Raw genomic sequence first — 20,736 nt, 5'->3', positions numbered from 1 at the left:
TCTCACAGGTCTTTATAACTTAATTACCAGATAATGGTGCTAATCCTTCGAAATTCATTCTCATTATATATAGAAAAGCTTAACCTAAATGTATGTAATCTATATACTTTTCATTATAGAGTTCCATCAAATTATTTTTAAAGGTTATTTCTTTTAGAAGAAAGCTAAACCACAATGATAATCTCATCAGCTAACAGTATATTTCCAGTCATACCTGTGATCATACTTGATATGATTAATGGTAGAATGATGAGTTTGAGCATTCTCATCAGCACTTCCCCAGGAAAGGAAAAGTAGAATTTATCCAAGTTAGAGAGTTTGCCATATTCCCGTACCAGCATGCCGACTCCAATACCTAAAAGGCACATAAAAAATGTGACAAAAATTAGCAGTAATTTATAGTAAGAGACATGGGGAAAAAGGAAGAAAAGTAGGAGAACAGTAGAACAAAAGCAGCAAGCAATAGACACATTTTCACAGCCATGGTGGAACTTCTAAAGCAAATTAGAGATGTTTCCTTTTCTGTTCTATATATTGATGATAGGCACAGTAGTAACACATATAATTCTGAACTTGGACGATGTCTTTAGGAATGTCTTTGGAAAAATCTTGATTATGCCCTCTGATTTTCAGTCCAGTTCAGCAGTGGCTTTTTACCTGCTTTCACTAGCTCTAGAAGACCCACAACTGGCATTAAAAAAATTCAATATAATATATAAACACTAGCAAACATTAAATAAGGTGATGTAATATAAATATTTTAAATAATTTGTATTGGCAAAAGTATGTCTACCCAGTGCAATACTTTCAGTAATTGCTGCTCTACACAATTAGAAAAGAGTGTGACTACAATCACTAAATTAATTTAATAATTTCCTGGAAATTAATCGACAAAAATACACTCAGCTTATTTCACACTCATTCCACTGCATGACCGATCTACAAAATACGAGACTGTAAGTTTAATCAGTGATTGATGGCACAAGGCACCTTTGTACTTCCTATCTTTGGATTAAATGAATTATCAGGTAGTTCTAGCTTCTGAGACAAGTCACAGATAAGACTTCTACCAAAAGAAAATAAATCATAGGCCAAAAGACAAATTTCTTCAGTTTGACAGGCAATACCTTAACTTTCCATTTCAACATGATTTTCAAATGAAAATCACTGGTATAGGAAATGTGTTCATCAGCGTTCAGAAAGCATTATGACTGTTGTTTCACATACAAACTTTGTAATGCTTCAGTCCTGGCTAAACTGAGTAGTGAGGGATCCAATTTCTAACTGGATTCAGTAAGAGACACAGCAACTCAGAACCCTTCATTACCCACTGAGTGCTGAAAGGTCTTATTCATGTGAATAGCCTCACTGAAGTTAATGGAATTATTTACCTCCTGTGGTATTTTAGTGACATCAGTGGTGTGTATTTTGCAGCAGAATTGTTACAACAGCACAAGAAGGTGCTACCAGTAAACGTTGCCCAGGCTCTGTGGCTCACATAAACTTGCAGGGTACCAGGAAAGCTGTTAGTGCCCAAGCCAAATGTACCTCTTCCCCCAGTTTTATTCTCGATGGTATACAAGGCATTAAAGTTAGATATTGCTCAAGAAGCTGGTGTAAAGTTTGACTAAACAGACTTATAGGATATGTTCCTTATTTTAAGTGATTAAGTGGTGGCAGACAATGCCAGCAGGTTTGAAACCAGACTTAGGCAAATCCACAGAAAACTGGTCCTTACTGTTGATACTGAAGGAAACAGACAGAGATCCTATATCCAATTCTCTACTAAACAAGAAACTCATTAACATCCTCTTCTAGAAAGTAAGGATTTTTTAAAAAAACCTCTCTAAAGATTCACCATGGCTGTGGTTTGTCCTAGTTCACACACTATCTGGATGTTAGTTGATGCAAAAATGTAAACCTCTAGCTACCTTCACAGAATTTGCCTCTGAGAGCTTGAAAAGATAATGAACCCTCTTTTCTGTGCTCTATCTGTACCTGCAAAAACAAGCTGAAAGAAGATAAAGGCAGATTATAAACTCCTACTAAGTCTTTCCTGTTAATAAAGAGATGGAAAATGAACAAGTTAACTTTCATGCAAATAGGCTGCTCTAAGCAACTATTAAGATTTCTGATTTAGGTGTCATCTGTGCCAGTGAACACAGACAGTTTAAATTTCTTGCAACAATCTTGAAACTTAATAGCCTGGAAGATATTTGCAATATTATGTAAAAGCCCTTCATCAGTGAATGATAAGACACAATGATCTCCATTTTTAATCTAGTGACTGAACTGAATATGTTGAAAATAATTAGTCTACACTTTAAGATAAAGTCACCAAGCAAGATAAGTCTCTGTTTACAAAATAGTTACATGTATTGAAGTAAGTTGCTAAAGCTCTGATCCTGAAAACACCAATGTAAATAGCTGAATCTAAGCATGCAGGTAATCTCCATGTTTTTGGACTATTCACACGACTTAGGGTAGGCATATGCTCAAATTGCAGCAAGACAGGACTGTATGTTTATTAAAAGTTGTGTAATGCCACTGTACTTTGAGCAGGTGTGACTATGACATGTTCTAACCAATGTGCCTTTCATTCCAGGTGGTGACTGACCTGTTTGACCAGCTGGGAAGTTTGATCACTGTACATTTAGCAGGATTACTAGCAGGTAGAAAGATTCACCCTCACTTTCATTGTTCGGAGTTCTCTTTTCCACTTCTTTAGATTTCACTACAAAAACATCCCACATGCTCTCAAAATTTTAGCAGGGTTTCCTTAATCTTTTTCACTTACATATTTAGTTTAATTTTTTTTTTATAAGGATATTATTTATCTAGTGGCAGTAACTGAGAATAGATTTCCTCATTCCAACAATCTCTTGAAATTGCATTATTGCTTTCACTTCCTTGTTCACGCTATTCCTTTACCAGACACAGCACTTACATCCATATTAATTTGTGAAGCATGCCAAAATACAGTAAAATGCAGCCACCTTTTAATTTGAGCTAGCATCTAGCATATGCTGCTTGAATTTAGCATGGGATTATAAGAAGAAACTTTATTTTGTAACAGTAACAAGAGAAGCAGAATTAATTTACTTATGTACTGGAAATGAGCATATATAGAACTTTTTGATCCTCCTCTCAATAACCAAATTCAACTGAATTTTTCTTCCTGGGAATTACAACGCATAGAAAGAAGTGTGGCCCAGCATAAACATATTTCATATAGTCACCAGTGCTTTTAATATCACATTGATTACAGCTGTCCTAAGCAAGTACAGATGAAAGTCTTACGAAATGTTACTTTTTCTACATGAATGCTACTAATACTCCACCATTTCTGAAACTAATTCTTACATGTGCAATTACTTCTAACAACCACAAAACACCCTACAGTAGGCAAGGCCTCTATTGTATATTAGGATTTTTCCTTTCTTTTCATTTCTCTCTTTTTCATTTGTGGACTAAGTTACTTCTGCTTTTTTTAAAGAGTAAAACATCACTTTTCCTGCTTGTCCCCTTCCTCCTTCCTCAGCTTCAACCACTCCTCCTTTCTTCTTGTCCATGCTAAACTGTTTTTCTTTCTTTTCCATCCCTTCTCCTTGCTTTTCATTCTTGCCCACATGGCTAAGTTAGGTTATGAATTTTACCACAAGAGCAATCCTCTACTTACGGCTCAATGGCAAGTACTGCTTAAGGTCCAGGCTTCTGCAATACTGGGCAGAAGGGAAGAATGAAGGTGGAAAAAACAGTATAATCCCATGTCTTTAATTTAATTTTCTAAGGCAAATATCTCCTTGCAACTGTGCATAGTACAGCACATCCTGTGTAGCATTGTGTCTACATTTTCTCTCCCAGCAGCCACTGACACAGAAAGCAAAAGATGCAGTCTGGGTCCCTGGGACTGCAACACATGAATAGGCCACAAGACAATTTTCTTGTCTGAGCCCATATGAAACAACACATGCCTTGGCTCCTTGACACTACTCTCCCAGGTAGCACATAGTCTTTTTACAAGCTTGGTAACGGACAGAAAATCCTTCAAAGAAGGCCATAAATGCAGACTAAGAGAAGTGAGGTGTGAGCGTGAGAAGAACAAGAGAAGAAAAACAGAGTGGAAGAAAACAGCTGAAAATGAGCATACCAAGAGAAATCTGTTGGCACTCATCTTTCAGGTAGTCCCAGGAGTCCCAGCATAAAAAGTTAGAGGGAACACATGCTTCCTCTGTATGGGATGACCCATTTTTTATTGTGTTACCCAGAGAAAGGGCAGGAGGAATTACTGCAAGGGGATAGCACCTGCAACTGGCTGCACTGCATGTAGCACTTGACATCTGCCAAGCCTGAGGCTTTCCAGGGCCTAGGAGATGATGTCTGTGTGTAATAAGGTGGCAGAACCAGTCTGGCCTATGTACGTGTGTGCTGTGAGCGAACCACAGAAATCAGATAAAATGTGCCTTGGGAAACCATTATCTTTTAGGTTCTGCATATCTGCAGAGCTAACTCTGTCACATTTGGGTATCTGGTGAACACTCATTTATCACTGTCGTGGTTTAACCGCAGTGTGAGCAGGGTTAAACCACGACACCCCAGCCAGCAGCTAAGCACCACGCAGCTGCTCACTCACACCCCCCCCCCCCCCCAGTGGGATGGGGGAGAAAATCGGGAAGATCAGTAAAACTTGTGGGTTGAGATAAGAACGGTTTAATAGAATAGAAAAGAAGAAACTAATAATGATAACACTAACAAAATGACAACAGTAATGATAAAAGGATTGGAATGTACAAATGATGCACAGTGCAATCGCACCGATCAACCCCCAGTTAGTCCCCGAGCAGTGATTCCCCCTGCTCCCACTCCCCCCAGTTCATATACTAAGCATGACGTCCCATGGTATGGAATACCCTGTTGGCCAGTTTGGGTCAGCTGCCCTGGCTGTGTCCTGTGCCAACTTCTTGTGCCCCTCCAGCTTTCTCGCTGGCTGGGCATGAGAAGCTGAAAAATCCTTGACTTAGTCTAAACACTACTGAGCAACAACTGAAAACAACAGTGTTATCAACATTCTTCACATACTGAACTCAAAACATAGCACTGTACCAGCTACTAGGAAGACAGTTAACTCTATCCCAGCTGAAACCAGCACAATCACAATCTGCCCTACATCTAGAGTATGTCTTTTGGCATATTGCTGTTGTTTCTGAAATGTTGTCTAAGGAAAAAGGCAAATTATTTGCATGGGAACAACTACAGGGCTACTACATTTTTCTTCAAGTAGTGTGCTGCAGTTTGTAACAGATTTGGAAATGAGTAAGAAAAGAAACACATATCCTGTTCAAACAATTTCCATAATCTCTGAGTTTATCTATACCAGCAGACATGGGGAGTGTCACAGATTGTCCTACAGCTATTGTAAACTTGTAAAAATGTGCTGCCCTCTCAGCAGGCACCTGAGCAACCAAATGTGGAGACTATTTACAATTTTTCAGGGAGTGATGGCTAAATCCTTAAGCCATTTTTGTATACTTATGTGGGGTAAACACAATTCAGATCTTGAATTTGAAAACTCAGAACCCCTGAGTAGCTGAATCAGTTCAAGACATGCAGTATGATGTGACTAGTTACTTGCTTTACATCATTACCATTGTGGGTTAGATGCTCTTCATAACATAATTACATCTTTGATAACAAGATGGCATGATATTACGTACCTTTACTTTCTTTAACTTCATTCACTGGTAAAACAAATCACGATTTAGAAACAAGTAACTGAAGTGTACACATAGACATGCCTGTCCTATTTCTCACTGAAAGAGAATATAAACCAGATAAAATTGCTATCTAACAGGTAGGACTCCCTAACATGTTATTTGCACTCATGGATGACAACACTGATAGGGGATGCACGATGTTAATTGGCAGGGAGTTCTCACTCCATCAGTGTGCATGACACTGCAGAAACAGCACATCACCTTCAAATCCTGCTGACTTTATTATGGGAATGATCCTTAGGAATTAACCATAAAGACAATGAGAAAAGAAATCCAGCATATCTTTTTTGAGAACAAATAATCTGTTTTGTAAAATGATATGTACTGAATTATACCATGTCCCTCTCTGAAAAAAGTTGTGATATTTATTTTTCCTGTTTTCATATAATTCTAGCATGTAGGAACTCCATTTCACTGGAGCAGAGTTAGTGATTCTGGCTGATACTGATAGACGCTTGGGGAATTATAGGAATTTTGTTTTGATATGGCATTGAAAGAAGAAAAAAATGTGGGCATGTCTCATGTTCAAACCTGATATTATTTAATTGTACTGTAGCAACATGGATTGTGCTATTAACAAAATAATTAAGCTCTTCAAAATTTCACGTGCTGTTCATGTAACAGACTAAAATACAACTACTTCCATCATATTGGTGTGTCTTAATTGGATTATCAGCAGATGATTCACGGAACTGAAAAGGCCGGCAAACAAAGTTCACTGACTTGATCTGAAACACAATACAAAACATTCAATATACACATGTCAAATTGCAGGACAGGCAGGCAAGATTTTTGCAGTCTCTGATACAGTCTGAGTCCTTTAGTAATATTTTATAAAATCCATTTTGATTCTGTTCTCTCTAGAGCTTCTGTAATATCACTGGCTGTCTCTTAACTACAAAGAAATACACTGTGCCACCTACAAAACACTAAAATAGAGGGTGTAGGAGAAATTATTACTTATAATATTACTTATAAACTTATTATTTCAGCATATTAATTCAGCTCTCTTTGCATTATTTTTAATATTTTCTAATGTTACACAATTTACTGTTTTACACTCTATTTGACAATTAATATTCCTTCCAATAAACATACTGATGTTGACTGAAGAAAACAAGATTCTTAGAAAACTGCAGGCAACTGCTGAGGTAGGACTTAGAGTCTCTGGGGTACAATGGCATCGCAACTGCTCTTAACTCTCTGGATGCTGGTGTTGCCCAGACTACCAGCTTGCTTACAAAGGTATGTGAAGAAAAGTTCTCTCAGAAATCTTCCAGAAGAGAGCTCCTAAGTCAGATCTTGGTCTACTGAAAAATATTCAGTAGGATGTATTGGAGGAAGGTGTGCTCATTCCTCTGCTGTGGTGAGACCTGCTGTGTCCTCTCTCTGATTAACCTGTTGAGGGTGCAGCGGTTGTAAATTCCTTCACACCAATGACATGCTGTCATCTGATTGCAGTGTGAGGGAAGTTCGGGTGGACAGTGACTCCCTGTGATGCACCTTCAGGAATGAAGGCAAGGTGGAGCACTGACCAGAGGGTGAAAAAACAGCTTCTCCAGTGTGGGGTACTCCCCTTACTCACAGCAGGTGTGAAGGCTGCTGTAACAGACAAGGTCACGTAACTCCTGCTATTTTCTGTGCCACAGGTACCTGTAGCAGGGCTTATAACACAGAGCAACCTGTAGCAGTCACTGGTAACCCAGAGCGGCCTCTCTGCAATGCAGTCCTGCACAGGACCCACCCCACCCTTAATCAAACCAACGGCAGTTATTTCATTCAGCCAGGAAAAGGGAAATGATGGCCATTCTCCTCTGACTATGAGTGACCACAGTTCTGCTGAATGCTGAACCAGTGTTCCCCCAGAAGAGCAACATGCAGATGGCTAAGCAGTTTGATAATTTAACAGTGTCTCCTACTAGACTCTTAGTTTCCTCTCATTTATTTAAATATGCTGTAGATTAATTTCATGTGTATGTATTTTCCAAATATTTTCAGTATTCAGATGTAAATTCTACCTGAGAAAGCCAAGATAAAAGAATTCAGTTGAAGGAAAGAAAAAAAGTTTATGATCATGCTTCATCTGTATATGTATCTTAGTACACTAGCAAGAACCGCCGTACAGAACCCACCTACAGGAACAGCCCATTAACATACAGAAAAAATACAGACAGGTATTGTGAAGAACACCCTCCTTGGTAAGTCCTTAAGTCTGTTAAGATAAATTAAGTTGTATCAGAGATAAAATTTGCCTCTTTTACGGCTTTTCAGCAACTCGGTGACTCATTAGATTTGTGAAGTTACGTACAGTACTTACAACCTTAACACAATAAACACCATATTATCAAGTTTATGTCATAAATTAAGTAATCTGAGGAAAATGACAGTTCTTTCCCAGCAGCTATACAACCTGCATGTCCTCATGAATTTGGATGTGTCCTGGTGAAAGCACCTGTTCTGTTGGGGAATACTGTGTGAAACTTGTTAAGGCTTCAGAAAAAGCGACCTCAAACTGGAACACAGGCAAAGAAGGACTGTAGAGCGATGAAAAGAATGACAAGCCTACCTTCTGAAAGGAGATTAAAGAGTTGGGCTTGTCCAACAGGGATGAGTGAGCTAGAAATACAGAAGATGGTTGAATGGCAGAGAAAGAGAAGTGTTTTAACAAATGGATGCATATTGAACCTGGATACATTTAGACTGGAAATTGTAAGGCTTTCAACAATCAAACTGATTAATATAGCTTCCTAGGAGGATATGCAGCACCAAGAAGCCTATCCAGCTTTAAGGTGGAGCATGATGTGTTACAAAACTTTATCTAAAATCATGTAACCTGAAGGAGCAGTAGACCAGATGTGATAACCCAGGAGGTATCTTTCTATCTCATATTCCTGTGTTTTACAGTAAAATTGAAATGTAACATGGCAATGATAACTTGCCCTTCTTCTTTTGCAGACCTTCCCCATGACCCCTTTCAGCTGTCACTCGTAAAACCACTACCATTCTCCTTCACCCCGCCCATCTGCAACTTGAGAGCCTTAATTATGACCTCTCTCCTCTGTAGTCATCCAGACATGTGCAGGTCTTGTTGTTTCCTCCATGTGTCCAAATCCACTCAATTTTACAAAATAGTACTTTCCCTTGGACCTCTTTTGTCACTCATTTCAGATGCTGTCATGTCCCCAGTTCTGGTGTTCCTAGTGTCTAACGTTTTGCTCACATGGCCTAACATATTACAACACCAATGGCACCGTTCCGATGCCAGACAAAAAAATTAGAGCTTCTCATCCTTTCTTATAAAAGCCTACTGATCTTCTGTTCTCTTTCCACAATATTTGCTTGCTATCCCAAAGCTATATGAGCACCTTTGTACATCCTGTATAGCCCAAGAGATATTAGCTCAATAGAGCACATCAGGAAAAATACCTCTTTATTTAAGACCCCTGAAACACACCAGAAACTAAATGGTTGGCAATGGTATAAGAAAGGTGAAAGGCTAGTAATTGGGAATATCTGCCAGATTCTCACCCTTGTTACAGCTTCTGTTTTAAACTGTGATGAGAGGAAAGGACAGTAAACAGGACATTCTGTTCTAGCTATTCCCTTGCTGGAAGGGCAGTGGAATGATTCTGACTGTAATAAATTGAGCTAAGCAGCCAGAAAGGCAATATAGTGGAAACTAAAGAGAGACAGATAGTGACATGCAGAAACATCATTATTCTGAAACCAATGAAGACATCAAAGCGTTGAGAAATCAGAGATATGACCTAGAAAATTACTTCAGATTAAGCAAGGCCAGGTTGTTTGTAGTTCCAAAAGCATGAAAGGACCAAGAAATGGGTGTTTTGCAATATACCATAAATATACTTAGATTATATATAATCCATAGAAATTGTTATCACGTCACATTTAATCTTCTGGCATGCGATAGGGTTGTCATGGAATGTGCAATATGTGGAACAATGGTAGGCAGAAGAATAAATCTGGAACACTAAATACAATTCAGCCCTGATCTTCAGCATAATATATGATAGAGATGTGATCTCACAGCATGAGATACTGTTGTGCAGCCATAAGTAAGACTGCTTTCCACAAATCCTATGAGGCTTTCGTAAAAAAAAAAAAAAGGTAGCTATGCAAACAGTGCAAGTGTTGTTTGTGAGTAGTCTCAACCTGAACATTATCTATTTGTTGGGGTTTATAAGAAGAAAGTGTCTTTATGCTTTGTAAGATGTAAACAGAAAACAAAAAATATTTTTGTAATTACATTCTAGTATTTTCCCTTAAGTAATACTGGGAAACTAGAAACAGTAAATATTTTGCTGGTATTAGTATTGGTGTTATTGTTTCAAATGGAAAGAAATATTTCATTGGCATTGGTAGCTTTGGGCTTTTGTAGAGTGTAAATTGACCTCAGGCTCACTCCTTCCACAGCTCCCTTTATTTAAAAGTTCAGCTCTAGTAGTAGTTTCACTTCATTTACATAAAGTGAAACCCTGGCTCTATGTTAAAACAAGACACAAAACACATGGATAACAGGAAAACACTTTACATGCCAGAAGAACAAATAAAAGTTAGGTTTTCTTTGCTTCAAAACATCTCAAAAGCAAAAGAGGCACCATGCTTAACTTCAGTTATCTTTGGTTTCTTTTGTTGGCTGAGTTTCTGGCTCAGAGCATTTTTGATCCTCACTAGTATGTGAAACTCTTAGGTGAAACTGTTAGCCATTCTGCATTTTACTTCCTGTCTTTAAAATTAAATTCAGCCATTCCTTCAGAATTGCTGGGTTTCACACATTTCTGAACAGATCCCATCCTGTACTGAGCTGTATGCAGTGTGACAAAACAGACAGATAAGCATCACAACTGCCTAAAGAGGCATAAAAAGTCACAAGTACCACCTGTGCTGTTCTAAATCACACCAGGAAGAAACCAGAGTCTTCTGTTAGATTTCCATGCTAGCACAGTTGATTCGGAATGTCAGGACTTCACTTGTCATAAACTCCAAGTTAATAAAATGTTATGCTTCAGAATTCAAGAAAGGAATCAGATGTTTGCTTTCCAACTATACTTGTCACAAACTGACACGGTAATAATTCCTTTGCTTCAGTATATTACCTTTAATTTTTTTCCTGCTGTGAAGAGGTCTGGTTTTGCTAGTGTATTTCAAGAGGCAATTAATCTGCTTCATTGTTTGCAACGTTCACCCTGTATTGTGCAAGCAAAGGGAAATGGTAGCAAAGACAGCCTAAACTAAGCTAACAGGCCACTTTTCCATAAAGGTATGAGGAGGCGGAAATGAAAAACAGTGAAGCCTTACTCCATATCCAGAATGGGATTTTTATTTCTAAATTACACTTGTCAGAGACAGAAACAACTTACTGGGAGAAAGACTTTACAGGTTTATGGGGTTTAGAGGCTGCAGGCTACATTTGCAACAGATAACTCCCACCCTCAGGACTATGGTGAGCTCCCTGGATTCAGGGTGGCCTTCTGCGTGGTGAGAGGCTGTCAACAGAGTGATAGGTTACTAATTGTTCTGTTGTTGCTTTCGCCCTGTGAGACATTCATTTGTGTAAGAATGCACTAGTGGGCTTCCAGGAATGCTAGCATGTGCTGACACTACTCTGCCATGGATGAATTTTAAAGGCACTAGTGCTTTTAAAAGCAGCTGTCAAATCCCCTCATACCTATTTACAGAGGGAGCCTAACGTTTCAGTTAGCAGCTGTGAATGCACCTGACAATTTTTTTTTTCAACACAGACCTGTGAACAAAAAATATTCTTGTGGGGAGATATTACTACTTAACACTACAATATAAAATAATAATTTTCACTAAAATTAAAGAGAATAAATTTTTGGCATATGGACTGCTGCGGTGATACCATAAAGCACAAAACAGAAGCTCCAGTGGCTGCTGCACTCATCAAATCCTGGCAAACAGCAACAGCCACACCACTCAAAGTTTCTCCAATGCTGGTGTTACAGATAGGAACTACGTATATTTTAACGTCACTCTCAAATGCTGGGAGAAAAGGAGGTCTGAGGCCAGCCTCAATCTTCCAACCCGGGAACTGCACAGGCGAGATGTCTGATCCCGCAGAGACTGAATAAGCTTCACTTCAGAGGTGCAAAAATCAGGCATCGGGGCACGCTGGGGCGTTCACCCACGCCCTCCCTCTCCCGGTCACCTCCCGGCTGCCTCACACCGCCGCTTCCCGACTCCCGCAGCTCCGCCCTCCGCCTGCGCTCCGGCCGCCCCGCCGCCGGCTCCCCCCGCAGCCACCTCGGACAGCTCCCGCCGCTCCCCGCCCGCGGGCCGGGACACCAAAGCCCCGTCTCTCCGAAGGTCCGAGACGTACGGCGGGAGTGCCGAGAGCCACGCATACCCGTGGGGAGGAGAACGAAGCAGGAAGTTAATGGCAGAGCGCAAAAACGTTCATCACCGCCTCACACCGAAACAGCATTTATACACCTTTGGCAAACAGGCTTTACAGCTGCCTGAAGAAAGGAGACCTGCCATTCACAATCTCTGGTTACTGGTGGCTGTATCAATCTAAACATTGCATTTCTCCTATCTCCCTCGTGAATATCTGAACAATTTCAGTGTCCCACACATGTGCTGTGGAAAAAAAAAAAAAAACCCCAACAAAAAACCTTCAGGGTCACAGGCAGGCTCACAGGTATCTGAAGTTCTGAACTTGGTTAGGAAGTGACAGACAGACACCCCATCAAGCGACCAAAAAAAAGTACTTGTGACCTGCACATTTATGCAACCTGAATTTCTCAGAATCATGTTCCCCAACCACAGAACCATTACAAAAGGACACGGGTCTAATCAATTTGAAAAATGTAAGTACTCAAAAAAAAAAAAAGCAACCTATTTGTGTGTACTCTCTGAGTACTTAAAAAGATCTCTGCTTTAGGACAGTGTGCTACTGCAACTCAGTGCCCAAGACTGTATGTACTCCAATCACTTACACTTTAACTTCCACTGTAAGAAGAAAGCTGTTCTGCTGAAGAATTGACCAGGACTACAAACTATTAGGCTATGACCTACAGACTAATGAATGAGTAAGTATTTACACATCATCAGCCCTTTACCTTCATGACTGGTTTGGTTGTGTTGCAGCAGTGACCTCTTAGAGACAAAGTGATGATAAAAAATAGATGCTCTGTGAAGTGTGACTTAAACCCTCCCTTTGCAATTGTCCTTTAGAAATCTGTTTCAGGGTGAGTAGATTTCAGGGATATTTCTGGTTTATTTTGACTTGATTGTACAAAGTGGAAGCAATATAACTCTCTTTATTAAAGGCTGAAGAAGCACTTGAAGTAAGTTGACTTTTAAATTGCTTTTCTTAGCTTGGCCGCTTTGGGGTCAGTAAGGCCAGCGGACCAAAAAGATGCAAGATACCCCTTCTTTCGCAGTTACCTATCTGAGGCTGCTAATTGCCTGCCCCTCTGCCTCCCGGGGAAGGGCAGTGAGACAGGGAAGGTGCAGATGAGCCCAAATCTCTGCTCTGGTCAGCAGAGATGACGGACCGCATGTCCGAAGTACGCACCAAGAACTAATGAATGATGAACTCGCTTCTCAGGCCCAGTATTCAGGCAAACCTATCACTAAAATTATACCAACCGCAAGCCTCAGAATTAGCCCTTTGGTGGTCTGAATCAGAATCTCTACTAAGGTAAGAAAAATAACCTCTCGAGTCTCAAGTTTTGTTTTCTTTGAATAATACATACAGGTGTTTTCACCAAAAAGATGTGACATTCTAAAGATATTTTGCGTACGGATTTTAAATAATTCCATCCCCCATCCCCCAACTGCTATGAAAGAAATTCCAATGTTTTTGGAAATGTAAATGACAGGCCAATGATTGAATGCTTCAAATACAACACACAAAATAATTACTCTTGAAGGAAGAAGTGTTTGGAATTCTGAGAGGTTTCTGTCTGCTTCTCTCTCCTCTTGTCAGAGATGCACACAACAACTAATCAGGAAAATTTTTCAGCTTAGTAAGGGTACCAGCAAAGATAAGCATATTTCACTAGGATGCTAAACACGGCTCTGATAATGATGAGCAAAATCATGATTCCATATGATAGTGCTGGAATATCAGGCACTTTGCAGCACAGCTGGACAGCTTTCACAGTAGATTTCCACAGCTTGCTGCATTTGTTATTTCCACTCCTCACTCATGCATACTTTTCTGAAAAGTCTAAACATATTTTCTGCCTTCAAAATGATAAGCAACACTCTTCTGTTCATGAATGCTAAATTGTTCCTCCAAACTAAGTAGATTAATAAACCTCAATTTCCTAGTGTATATTAAAAAAAGAATAAATACGTAAATTTAATTATGAAGGTTTTGTGGACTCCAGGTATATTACAAACATTCCTCAAGCTGTAATAAAAAGATACAGCTCAACTGGGCCACCCTTACAAGGGTTTTACTGTTCTCCTTGCCTAACTTACTTCATCTCCAAGAAATACTGAAAATGCAGCACATACATAGCTAATTGCAAAATCTAATTTGGTCCAAAGCTCAAGGAATATTTATGAAGACTCTATTTGCCATATTACAGAGCTCCCCTGAGTTCTGGACTGTTAATTACAGCGTAGCAGGTAGAGAAGTCCAAAGACTCAGGAGGTATTTGGGTGCCTCTCGCCCCCTCACTGTGAATTCCCATTGGATATTAGGGGGACCGAGGTCAAATTGTCCCCGCAGTTCCCACATTGCCAGGCTTCGTGGCTCTCAGGGAAATCTTATTTCAGAATGATCAGCTTGTAGGATTACATCACTCACTTCAGTTCTACCTACATTCATTGAAGATAATGACAGGGGAATATTTCTAAACCACTTCTGTAATTGGGAAGTAAGTATGTCAACTCACAGAAGTGTACCTGACAGGAGTGCATGAAAAAGCAATTGTATGCACACAAATACAGACACATACACACACTCCACAAAAATCTTTCCACTTACTAAAGAGGTGAAAAAGAACTGAGAACTGGCAAGTACTGAATGCGTGGAGGAAAACACACATGTATATATAAGTACACCTCTGATCTTATAAATAGCTGGCTAGAATTCCAAAAGAGTAATTCTCTCCTGAACAAACATGCACAGAAACAGATATGTTCCAGCCAAAATTCAAATCGGCAGAAAAGTCACCTGAAAGAGACCCACCAAACAGCAAATGCTGTTAATGATGTACTGAAAGCAGCACTTCTCTACAGGAGCTGTAATGAGAAGGAAGCACTCCTTGCCTAGCATCAAAATAATCACCAGGAGAAAATTAAAAGGGCGTGTGACTATGACCAAAATTACGTCCCATGGAAAAGACTCTTTGGCCAAGTCATGGGACAGCTTCTCTTCACCCTCTTGCCCGCCTATTCTTAGTAAGATGGCGTTCAACTCATTTCTCCTTCAGAAACTTGTCGACAAGCAGAGGATAAACCCTCCTGTCTTCACAATGACACCCCTGAAAACCCCACTGAAAGCTGGATGGCAGTGCCAAACTTTTCCAGCTGCACTGCTCGCTTAGGCCATCAGAAGCACCCCAAAGCCACTACCAACGCTCTCCTGCCCAGCAGCCTCCATCTCAGCAGAGCTCCAACCTGCAGACTAACCGAAGGCGCCCCGAGTCCGCCCTGTTCCCCCGTGGTCAGTCCCGACTCGGCATGCTGCGGTCCCCCCCAGGGTGTGCCAGCGCGGCCCAGGGCACAGCCCGCCGTGGGTTGGCGGCCGCGGAGACCCGCAGCACCCATGCACGAAGGGCTCACAGTCATCCCGTGTACTTGCCGATTTTTCGTAACACGTTTTTTTTACTTTACTAATTACCAGACCTTCATCACACCGGCTGGAGAGACACATGCTGGGGGGAGGCCTGGCCCAGAGCAACCCGGGCACCCCGCGTCTCGGCACCCCGCTGCCGACCCGATCGCTCAGGGGCGGGGGGCCCTGCGTTCACCCACGCGAAACCCCGTTTCGGACCGGCCGCCACGACACCGTGCCCCTGCGGACCTGTTCCCCGCGGCCACGGCTACGCGACGCCCCGGACCCGGATCACCTCAGCCGGCCTGCGCGCCGCCGTGGGAGGGCGCCCGGCCCCCCTCGCCCGCCGTTAGAGCCATTAGCCTTCCACGGAACCGGCGGCGGGCGGAATCGGGGGGGTGGCGGGGGGCACCGCGGATCGCCCCTCGCTGGCGTTGCCCGGCGCTCTGTCGCGGGCCCCGGTCTGGCGTCGCGCCGGCCTTGCGACGGGCTGGGCCGTAACGTGCCGGGCAAGGCCGGGCGGGGGGCGGCGGCGGCGCCGCACTCCCACCCTGCCGCCCGCCTTCCCCCGCCATCGCCTCACTCACCCATCAGCACGGCAGCCACGGTGCTGAGCAGGAGCCAGTTCTTCCTCAGGAAGCCCGGGCAGCTGCATCCCTTCCTGCCCGCCTTCGCCATAGCGGGGGGCGGCGGGCCTGGGGCGCTCCACTCCGTGCGGGGCCGAGCGGAGCCGAGTGGCGCCGAGCCCAGCCGAGCCGAGCCGAGCCGAGCCGAGCCGAACCGCCCGCCCGCCCGCCTGCCTGCGCTCCGCGCTGCTGCGCCCTTACAGAGGGGAGGCGGAGACGTTGCACCTCACCTGGCAACGGGAGAGCCCGACCCTCCGCCCGCCCCTCGGCCTGCCCGCCCGCCTCCCTTCCCACCCCGCCGCACGCCCTCCGCCCCCCTCCCGCCCCGCTGCCGGCCCAGCTGGCCCGGGGGGGTGAGGCCCGGCTGCCCGTCACCTCTCCCTGCCGGCCTTCCCCGCATGCCCGCCGGGGCTGTGCGTGGGGCACAGCGTCCCCCAGGGGCGCGGGCCGGGGAGGGGAGCGGGCGGGGACCCCCCGCCTTCCCGCGGGGCCGCTGCCCGCAGCGCTTCACCTCTCTGACCGCGAGGCAGGGCAAGGGGAGGAGGGAGCAAAGGTGGCTGGTGGGACCGGCCAAAGGCTGACGACCTGCAGCCGTGGCCGGTGGGGCGCCATGCCCAAACCCCGCCGCCCCAGCTTGCTTCCCTGCTCTTGCGCCCTTTATGCCCCAGTCCGCCGGGTTTTGTGCCGAAGAGGCGTGCGAGCGAGCCCCCGCGATGCCCGAGGAGCCCCCGCGATGCCTGAGGAGCCCCATGCCTTGTCCCATGGCAAGGTCTGTGCTGCCACGCTGCCTGCCAGGCAACCTCCGTGCTCTGCAAGGTGGTGTCGGAGGCCCGCAGCTCCAGGCAGAAGAGTTGTCCTTGGGTGTAGGTGGCTGCTGGGAAGCCACCAGTGGTTGCGCTGGGGATAAGCTCTGGTTAAATATTAAGGGGCAATGTTCTGCCCTGTACTCCTGGGGGGAAAATCGGGAGTAGAGAGTACGGAAACGGCTTGTAGGATTTCCTGCTGGAGTTTTATCCTGGGAAGTTTAAATACCAAAATTGTGAAGAAACATTTATTTCTCCATGCAACTCCTTGTTGATTATGATTTTCAAACTTAGATATTAATTGGTAAATGTAAGAAGAAAAAAAAGACGACTGCTGTTGTCTTGCTGAATGACATGAAAGTGAGTGCAGAATGAAAATTACTACAAAGTTAAATCTATTTAATTGCACTGGACACCATCCATTCCAAAATATACGCTAGTGAAGTTTGCGTGATTTCTGTCTGTGATGACCGGGTAGCTAAGGCCTGGTGTACATCAGCAAAAACTGCAACTGAAACCTTGTCACATTTCTTCTTCATATGGATCTGGCTGTTATGGATGACAGCTTGGGGAAAGACAAACCTGTACCTTGCTGAGGCAGGGAAGAGCACGGAAATCCACCTGGATGAGAAGCAAGAGCCATCATCTATCCCAAGTGTTAAAATCTAGAGCCAGACATAGAGACTCCTAAACAAGTGGCCTTATTTTTCAAATGTGTTGAGCAAATGCAGTAATTTGTCTGTATCTGCCACCATCAGGAAAATTTAATTTAAAAAAAAAAAAAAGGAAGTCTACTGGTAGAAAGGAAGCAGATGAGTTAAATATCATATTAGTTTAATTAAATCATCAAAGGTTCTACACCACTTAAAAGGAAAGCTGGCATACTACCATGTTACAAAGCCACAGAAAAAGCAAACGAAAAAATAACTAATGCAAAGAAACAGTAAGAAACACCATCACTATGTCCAGACTTTGGTAGAGAAATGTGGCAAAGTATGAGTGGCACTGAAGAGGTATAGGAAGAAAAAGGCACATGAGGTTTCAGGGTGGGCAGGATCAGGCTCACCCTGGGCAAAAGAGCTCTGGCCTTGGTTCTCACTGCCACAGAGTGTAATTTTATTTGTTATTTCCTCACACATGTACTGGGAGTCTCAGATATTGCTTTCAGTAAGTAAAAGGTCTGACTTGACCCAGGAGGCAGGGAGGTGGTGCCTCTCTGGACAGCAGCAACAAAACCAGTTGCAAGACAACTTCAGAGTTTAGGCCTTCCTTTAATTTTCTCCTTGTTTGCTTTCTCATGTATCCCTTCTTACAACCTACTCTGCTTTTCTTTTGAGCTGTTTTGGTGAGCTAGAGGAAATAACTGCAATACAATGGTTCTTGAAAACTAGCTAAAATTAAGTTAGAGTTTACTTCTTCCTCCATGGAGTTTCCGTGGTTTGTCTGTTTCTCTGAATGCTTTAAGCATCCTGTTTTTCACATTAAGGATTTCATAGTACCACTCTGAGAGAGCTAGAATTGTCTACAGCACTCTTAGCACAAAAAAAATGCTCTCCTGCTGGTATAAAGCAATGTGATCATAGCTCATATATGCCTTCCTGGATCTTGCAATATCTTGAAGGAGTTGTGCAAACTTAGAAAAAACATAATACAATTATGCTGTATAACTTGTGAGGGCTAGACACATATCTTATTTCCATCTTCTGCAACAGCAGAACAATATATATTTAATTGTATTGAAGACCTCTACATACTTTTTGTTTCCTGACTAAGTACAATGTTTCTGTTCTTTTCTGTTAGTGTTTTGTCCCTAAAAATATTTGAGAAGAAAAGGATGCCAAAATTCTAGGCTTTTTTCTTAATAATTTCTCTTTCTTTTTTTCATTTTATCAAATGTAATTCTATGGCCATAACCTTGAAAAAAAAAGAAGTTGGTAACTTATGGTGTCCATAGAAACTTAAAGAAGCATTTTTAAAAAGACATAGGCAGGTGAAATAGAGATGTTTTAAACATCCTGATGAGCAAGCTGTTTTTAATTTGATCTTCCTATTATAGAATGACAGACATTGGCTTTGATCCTGGATGTAGAGTCAAGCTGGCAGTTTCTGTATGGGGAGCTATAAAAAAAACCCTGTAATAAAAGTGTCCCAATAAAATGGAAAAGAATTAAAGGTAGCCCAAGCCCATGGATCATTCTTGAAATGCTGAAGTTATTTTAAAAATGAACCCTGCTATGGAAAAAGACCAAAAGAACTAGTACTTTGGGAGACTAGCTGCCTGTACAGCTACTAAGCACAGCTGCTGAGCAAACAAAAATCTAAATTCTAATGAAACCATTTTTAGCTTTGTGTGATTTTGAGACATCCTGGAATGACTATGAAATGAATAGGATGCATGTGTGAAAAAAATATCAATACACTTCATGTGTACAGATTATAGGAATACATTCTTAGCTATATTGCTCATGGTTACAAAATTCTCAAAGTAGACCATGGGTAAGATTGTATGCATGACAATATGGTTTTATTTTTTGTGTTAAAATTTTTTTTAATGTTAATGAAACTTACAGAGGACTCAGTCTTGAAAATCTGAACATTTGCCTGGGAAAGAAGTGACATGCATTTACATGTACATTTTTTTCTTAAAAGCTAAGCTAATCCAGGTTACTTTGTTGTACACCTAGGATCATACATAAATAACTATTATATTGACAGGTTATTACCATGTGGTGACCTGATATGTATGTAGCCCTGTGTCTCAACATTCATTTCAAATCTGTACAACTGTCTTAACTTTTTAAGTGAATTACTTAGGAACATAGCAAGTAATTTCACAGACTAGGAATATTTTCAACTTCTCGAGGCATTTGAGTGTTTCAGTGTTGGGAGAGGCAGAGAGGTCCTACAAGAACACATACAGTACAGTGTAGTGCACAGTATAACAAGTGGAAGCATGCCTTTTCTTACTTCTTAAAAAATATTTTCCGAGATTGTAGTTAAGAGAGGAAAAAGCAATTGAGTTTTACTTATTTAGTCCTTCAACTTTTTCTACCTAGGTCAGCCTATTATTATCATTTGTATAAGCTTTAGTGACAGTTGATTTGATCCATAGAAAACTAATGAGTGCATTTTCCTCATAGTTTATGGTGACCATAGATAAGAAATTGCATCACAGGGAATTGCTGAAATTGTGCGTATTGCATTTTTTAAAATGCTTTGATAAAACACAAGTATTTAGCAAAGATTTCAAAAAACAGGTGCTAATAATCTACCTAGAATGCAGGTAGAATAATTGAGTTTGCTTTTTTTATTTGCAGCCAGTCCACCAGCTGGAAAATTTGCAACTTTTTCTAACACCATATAGCCAGGAAACACATACAAAACTTCAAAACACAGAGTAATCAATTCCTGTCTAATATATCTCATCTTAATAAGAAAATAATCCAATCAAAAGGATAGTATTTCTAAGTACTGTGAATGTTTCCAGTTGTCAACCTTTGGCACTGGACCACATTGCTGCACTGGCTTCTTTTATCATTAAAGTAACTGAAATTCTTTTATCTTTGGAATATAGTAAGTTGAAAAGCAAAATCTTTATGGAGTTAACTAAGCATGAGCCATCGAGCACAATGCTTTTATCTCTGAATTCCAGAATTAGGCTATTAGCAAATTTGCCTTGCTTTGGTTCCCCTCTTTAGCTTTCTAGCCAAATATGAAGGCTGAAATTAGAGATGAAAATAAGAAGTGTGATTCTG

General features: G+C 41.9%; 1 protein-coding gene across 1 annotated transcript in view; it reads right to left on the bottom strand.

Moving 5' to 3' along the window:
* The window catches only part of SLC1A1 (solute carrier family 1 member 1), a 53,697-nt gene extending 37,467 nt beyond the window's left edge, over positions 1-16,230 (bottom strand). The window contains exons 1-2 of the mRNA XM_075021795.1: positions 16,140-16,230; positions 215-355 (exon numbers count right to left, since the gene is read on the bottom strand). Of these exons, the coding sequence (XP_074877896.1) occupies positions 215-355; positions 16,140-16,230 (232 nt within the window). The remainder of the gene's footprint in view (positions 1-214; positions 356-16,139) is intronic.
* Between the last annotated feature and the right edge of the window lie 4,506 nt (positions 16,231-20,736).

Source organism: Buteo buteo, chromosome Z (genome assembly GCF_964188355.1).
Source record: "Buteo buteo chromosome Z, bButBut1.hap1.1, whole genome shotgun sequence".
NCBI lineage: Eukaryota > Metazoa > Chordata > Aves > Accipitriformes > Accipitridae > Buteo > Buteo buteo.
This window is presented reverse-complemented; position numbering and strand designations above follow the sequence as displayed.